General features: G+C 35.8%; 2 protein-coding genes across 2 annotated transcripts in view; one reads left to right on the top strand and one right to left on the bottom strand.

Moving 5' to 3' along the window:
* Window positions 1–1,785, top strand: part of LOC122327306 (vesicle-associated membrane protein-associated protein B-like) — a 7,902-nt gene extending 6,117 nt beyond the window's left edge. Inside the window, exon 7 of the mRNA XM_043222574.1 lies at window positions 1,417–1,785. Within this exon, the coding sequence (XP_043078509.1) occupies window positions 1,417–1,575 (159 nt within the window). The 3' untranslated portion in view covers window positions 1,576–1,785. The remainder of the gene's footprint in view (window positions 1–1,416) is intronic.
* A 1,174-nt stretch (window positions 1,786–2,959) lies between these two features.
* The window catches only part of LOC122327302 (calmodulin-regulated spectrin-associated protein 1-B-like), a 23,740-nt gene continuing 19,667 nt past the window's right edge, over window positions 2,960–7,032 (bottom strand). Inside the window, exon 15 of the mRNA XM_043222559.1 lies at window positions 2,960–2,995. Within this exon, the coding sequence (XP_043078494.1) occupies window positions 2,960–2,995 (36 nt within the window). The remainder of the gene's footprint in view (window positions 2,996–7,032) is intronic.

The following is a 7,032-nucleotide window of genomic DNA, read 5'->3' as shown; positions in this document are numbered from 1 at the left end:
TATATATATACACATATATACACACACACACACACACACAACAGCAAAGTTTGGGAGAGGTAACAGTTTGATAATGTTTCTGAAAGAAGTCTCCTAACACTCATACACTCTGCTTTTATTTGATCAAACATATAGGAATGTTGTAAAAATGTTATTATTATTTTTTTTTATGTATTTAAGCCCTTTTATACAAAGATGAATTGCAGTGTTATTACACCGGTCTTCATTGTCACATGATCCTTCAGAAATCATTCTAATATGCTGACTTTGGAAGAAACCTTTTGGAAGAAACTGTTGTACTACTCAATATTTTTGTGGAAGATTTTTGTTTTGCGGAATTTTCTATGAAAAATAGATATCGCTGCACTATTTTTATCTTAAATATAAAATTATAAATGTCTTTACTGTCACCATTAAATAAATTGTATTCAGCAAAAAAAGCATTAAAATATAGATTATAGATAAAAATCTGATGTGTAGACAGAAGAGCAATCTCGAGTATACTTGATTGAGTATACTTGAAATAAATAAATGACTGGAAAAAGAAACGATATGTGGGTTTTACTCACATATGCATTTTGGTCAGTTCTTTTATGATCACTTCATTTACTAACTTAATTTTAGAGGCAATGAAAATGATGGCTAAATTACCAGTAGGCTGAGACAAAATAAAAAGGTTGAAAGTGGCATTTAGGAGTGCGCTTACTCTAAATGCCGTGTTAAATTTAATTACAGAAATTTGTCTCATCTTCCTCTGATGAAATGTTTTTGTTGTGTTTAAGTTTTTCATGACAGTGTTCAGGCTGCCTTTTAAAGGAATAGTTCCCCAAAAATTAAATTTCTTTCGTAACTTGCACGTCCTCGAATAATTCCAAACCTGTATGAATTTCTTTGTTCTGTCAAACACAAAAGGAAGATGTTTTGGGAAAGAAAAAAAAAAAAATTCAACCAGGCTGTTTTGGGTCACCACTGTCTTCCATAGCAGGAAAAATATAATACTAAAATACAATTCATACAGGTTTGGAACTAGTTGAGGTTGAGTAATGACATAATTTTAAATTCTGGGTGAACTGTTCCTTTAAAGAATTCCGTTTTTATATCTTCCACCCTGCTCTCTAGGTAAAGACAATACAGAACTGCCATACTGATAGAGCAGATGACTTTTGCTCTTGTTCACATATTGTTTAAATTTGTAACGGCCACAGGATGTTGAACATACTGAGAGACGGAACTGAAGATAACCTGGCCTTACTCATCAGCGCTGTGTGAAGCTGCAGCTGGGGACCATTACTGCTGCTTGTTTAATGAGACAAGCACAGGGCCAAAAGCGCTTTTCATAACTCTCCAGATTATTTTTGTCGTCTAACTATCTTTATCTTTATCTCTCCTCCCCACCCATATCCCCCTCCCCAGCAGGAAGATGATGGTCTGCGGATGAGGAAGAGCACAGTAATGTCCGCTCCGCACTCATCTCCAGCGGTGAGAGTGAAGGAGGAAGGGCTGAGCACCAGGGTGATCGCTCTAATTGTGCTGTTTTTTGTCGTGGGTGTCATCGTAGGCAAGTTGGCCTTGTAAAATCCAAGAAGGGAGCGCTACAAGCATGCGTTGCGGATGAAACAAAAACAAAACAGACAAGTAACCAATGCAGAATTCGTTTAATCCGAATGCCATATCATTTGGGTAGTTTTGGATTAGCGAGGTGTGTAAATTTAATAAAGAGATCAAGGAATTTCATCATGTTATGTGCAAAGAAAAAAAATCCAAAAAAAAAAAAAAAANCAAAATTGTGAAATCATTCTGGCCCTCTTCCTTAATCATTTCTGATGCAAGTTCAAATGGATAACAAATGTCATAGATTTTAACCACTAAAAATGTCGTAGGGATTTTCTAACACCAGATGTGCGATTGAGTTGTGGTAGAGTGAATGTTGTTTTATCACTTTTTTTTTCTTTTTCCCCTCAGTGGGTCAGAAGCAAATTGAAATTGTGTACAAATGCTAAACGTCTTTGAACAGTGTCACATGTGCATTTAATTTATGCATACCCATCTGCATTAAAGCAGCAGTTCACTGAAGTTCAGCGTGTAGATTTTCAGTCACTGTAAATGATAAAAACAAGTCTTCTAGTATCTTCCCCAGTCACACTGGTGTTAAAATAACAAGCTTTTGAAATCTTCCATCCACTTCTGTTCAGTCCCACTGAAAGGTTTGAGTACCCACGGAACATGTGGTTCCTCGGCAAACGAGATAACGTCACTAAAATCCATATTTTTGTAAAATTACTATTTTACTTGCAATCAGCCATCAATTGACGTACAAATGCCAAAACCACCACAAAGTCTTACTTTTTAGTGGCTCGGGCGACACAATTTGACTTTCGGGTTATTTTTGGAATTCAAACATCTTAAAGTGACAGCAAGTAAACGGACTGTTAGTGACAGATATTTCGAACTGCTGTTACTGGGGAAGTGTTGGTGAAACCGTTTGGCCGTTCACCTACTCGTTTGCTCCAAACCAATACTTTTCTGTGAACTGCTGTGTTTTTCGGTAAGGTGCAGGGCTGACGTCTCTGAAACCAAAACTTCTGATGAAGCTTTGCACAAACTGAGTTCCCTGTCAGAATCAGAATAGATTTTTCACCTTTCTTTATTGTCTTTTTTTTTTTTTTTTTTTTTGTAAGGGATATGTGCTTGAATGCATGGCTCTGTTGAGAGCAAAAAAAATACTTTATATTTTATTAAGCTGCTCCATAGGTGAAATGTCCTTTTTGGGCCCTTTTATCACACCTCTGTTTCCATTCTGCTGCCTGTAGACCGGAGTTAATTTATTGATCAAGTCATTATATACAGTGATAGCGCAGCTGCTAATTGTAAGTTTTGATGCACCATGTACATGCAACTGGTTGAAGGTCTCTCTCCCTATGAACTTTCTATTTGAAGATGCCACGAGGAGAGTTTACCATCAGGTCCGTAAACACTGACCCCCTCTCACTTTACCCTACAAAAAAACAGTTAAAGTAGTTAAAGGTATAGTTAACCCAGACTTTTAACATTTTGTCAGAATGTCAACATTGTTCCAGCTCTTTTTGTGAAACACACGAGGAGATGTTAGGAAGATCTGCTCTATTTCCATATAAAGGGAAGTAAATGGTGATTTATGCTGCCAAGACTGAAAAAGCACCATACAAGTATCATTAAACATCTTTTGTGCTGTATTTCTAGTTGTCTGAAGCCATTTAAAAAGCCCATATTTACATTTGGCATTCAGTGTGATACATTTATGTGATTTCTACAGACGATTTCTATGTTGATGAGATTTGGATCACTGTGTGAAAGAATACACTGATATTTGAGAGCTCTAATTGTAAGTGGAAAAAAGCTTAAATTTCGATTTGTTTTCTACACAGCTATGTATGGCTTTAGCATGTAGTGCACAAGTTGTTTTGATCACATTTATGGTGGGGTTTTTTTTGCTTGCTTTTTGTCCTTTTTACGGACCTTTTTATGATAAATTCCTATTTACTTTTAACGAAAAAGAGCAGCTTGGACATTCTGCATCGCATCTCCTTTTGGGTTTCACAGAAGAAAGCCCAAAAACAACATCATGGGGAGTAAACGCTGACAAAATATTGATCCTTGAGCCAACTATTCCCTTAAAAACTGACACGTGTGAGTATTGTAACCTGTATTTTAGCCATGCCAAGCCTACATCTCATTTCCAGATAAATGCATGGCTTCGATATGCCTTGTCGGTGGTCTGAAATGTACACAACACTGGTTTATCTCGCAGCGTAAGGCTTTAAAAAAAAAAAAANTCCTCTGATGTTAATTTAGTCGTTTTGTTTGGATTTAAGTTATGAATAAAGCTTTTATTGCACAGAACTGTTTATATTAAAATGCACTACATATAAAGAATGTCATCTTCCCATGCACAATGCTCTGATCTTTGTGAAATAACCGAAATGACATCAGAAAAGAGACTCTTCCTACAGGGGACCATTTTGTGACCTGATATGTATTTGTGTCATAGTTTGGTGTTGTGGGGGGTGTCTTTTTCTTTAATGTTTATCTTCTGCCCCCTCCCCCCTCCTTGAGAAGCTTTTGTTTCAGTTGATCATCTTTGGCTGATATTGGATTTCTAAGAACAGAGGAGCTTACGATATTGTCAAATGGCAAAACTTTGCTTTGTAAGTAACTTTAGGAGATGTTCAGGGTATAGTGATTTTTGGACTGCGGTTTATGTATAGTTCACCAAGGAGTATGATTGCCATGGAGAGGGAGGGATTTGGGGGCCTATCAGCCAATCAGCTGGCTCGTAATTATACCTAAACCTTACTATAGTGCCCCAAACCTTCACATATGATGTAAACATGAAGGTGACCGTTTTGTATGTATATAAATAAATAAATAATGAGTCTAAGATGAAAATTAAAGGTTGATATTCCTAGTCAAGTAGTCTATAATGGTATATAAAGAAACCCCAACTTTGTTGGACTATGTAGCATCTTAATAAATTAAATCAATAAAGCCCCAGACCAAAACTTTTTGTGATGTTTGTTCTTTTGTCCAGTTTCCGTTGTGCACTTAATGGACTAGTCCATCCAAAAATAAAAACTTGCTGAAAACTTGTGTTTTTAACCCTTAGGACATCCAAGATGTAAATCCAAAATGAGTTGGCGTTCGTAAAAAACAGATTTGGAGAAACGTAGTTGCTCACCAATGAGTGAATGGGTGCCGTCGGAATGAGAGTCCAAACAGCTCAATAAAACAATACAATAATCCCCAAGTAATCTACATAAATCTAAACTTCACTTTCTTTAAACTAATGCTTTCTCCATTGAAAAGTATTTTACAATATTTATACATGGATATCTATTGAAAGTTGAAGAACCACCGTGATGTCTTACGGAACTGAAATGACTGTAAAACATGTTAATGGATTTTAGAGTAAATAGACAGGTGTGTCCAACTATAGAAAGTGCGCATCTACTTTGAGAAATGTTGTCTAGTGTACATCAGAAATGTCTTTTATAACATTTTGATAATTGTAATTGTATTTTTTTGTATAATTTATTTGGAGATCATCGTGAAATAGCATGGCGTTAAAAAGAGAATAAATAATATTCTCAATTGAAAAAGTAAATTTAGGGAGAAATATGCACAGATCAAGTGCCATACATAAGTGAAGTCAGTTCAGGACAATGGAAGATTGACTCTTTACTGGAGAAAGCGTTATTAATTATGACTTTTTTTAATATTGTGAAATTTTTATCAGCTGTCTGGACTCTCATTCTGAGCCTACTTTAAAACATTTTCTCTATTATATTTGTGTTCTGTGAATTCTGTGTGTTTTTATGTTGTTATGACAACAAAACGATAGACACTATGCCTGCAATGGACGTCCTGCTGATTTTTAAGATTTGTGTTGGACTGCATTGTAAGAGACTCTTCATACGACTTGAGAAACTGTTCTTTTAAGAGTTTAAGTTTTCACTTTCTCAAACATTTACGGTTGAAAACGTATAAACCTCTATTATAGACCCGTGTCATCATTAAACTCCACCTCAGATCTACCGCATTGCTTCTGATGTTAACTTACCCGCAAGTAGGCATGGTCAGGTTACAGAAAATTACAGGACACCTGCAGAAATGTATACATAACTTGCAAAAATAGTGTAAAAAAAAAAANNNNATTCGACCTTGCAGGATTGCGGACCTCAGTATGGTCTTTTCTATAAAATACGTTCCCCCTTATTCGTTTTATTAAATTTTTTAAAAAGTACAGAGCAGATGTTGGTCTTTACTTAAACAGAAGCATTTTAATTAATTTATCTGTATTTTTTTTTATTAAATAATGTAATACCAAGAACATTTAGACATAAATGACTTCAACTTATAAAAGAGTTTATTCACTTTAAGTCCAACTTGGTTTCAACGAAGGTAAAGAGTATTTACTGCATCTCACAAATGAACAATAAACGCCTTTTTGTTTGATTGACCTGCTGTGAACAATAAGTGCATGAACAGAATGAGGTTTTTTTTTTTTAGGATGTGATCCGATTCATTTCAGGACCTCACACTCACACTTTGAAAACAGATACCATAGAAAATACCTTATAGATATGTAATGTCTTTTAATATTTCCCCTTGTCAGTGGGCCTAGCTGATGTTGAGGTTTTATTAGACAGCTGTAGCTCATATAGTGACTTGTAATGTATGTTTCTAATGGAGCTTGTGAGCGGAGGTCTGTAGTCCGGAATATAAGAGGGCAAATATAGCCCTGACGTAACTCTTCTTTGTGAGTATTAGTGAATTGAGTCTGTTACTGTACTCTGGAAGACTTGCTTGTACCAGCGCGGTCGTAAGAGGTAGTTTCATTTTGTGGGGTTTTATGATGGTTTGGAAAGACTACCATCAAATAATGACTCTTATAAATAGCGCAAATCCTTACCATGTGTGAAGAATACTTTTGTAATGAGATACAATAACACTTTTTTTTAAAGCATCTCTGCTACATCTGAAGCAATGTCAGTTGTCTGGCGGCCCGAGGGGATTTTTCGCCGCTGTTAAGTGTGGAATGTTATCTTTGTACTTTTATAATTTCTGCATCGAAGGCTGGATTTCATCAGTCTGTTTAAGAAGTTGGTTTACATTGTTTCCTTACTAGGGAATTATTATGACAAACCCACAAAGATTCTGAGGTTTGGACACATCAATTCTACTTTGGCATTGTGTTATTATAACTTTTTTTATTATTATTGTTTGCCAGCCAGAAACATGTTCTTCTGCGAATGCATGATTGCAAAATGCAAACTTACCGCCATGTACGGATCACTCCACCCCAGTTGACTGTGAATGTCAAGTCTAGTTGATTTGAGTCTTTGTTTTACGTTTTTCAGAACATATTAGTGTTGTTGGACTAAATGCCGTGATTTGTGTCTGAATCCAAGCAGGCCAACATTGTCTCTAATTGGCTTTGATTGTTGCTTGTGCTTCATAACCAAACTCTTTTTTATCTGCATGCATGTGTGTATA

The sequence above is a fragment of the Puntigrus tetrazona genome, chromosome 2 (assembly GCF_018831695.1).
Source record: "Puntigrus tetrazona isolate hp1 chromosome 2, ASM1883169v1, whole genome shotgun sequence".
In the NCBI taxonomy this organism is placed as follows: Eukaryota; Metazoa; Chordata; class Actinopteri; order Cypriniformes; family Cyprinidae; genus Puntigrus; species Puntigrus tetrazona.
The sequence above is the reverse complement of the archived record's forward strand: the minus strand, read 5'-3'. Positions and strand labels throughout refer to the sequence as shown.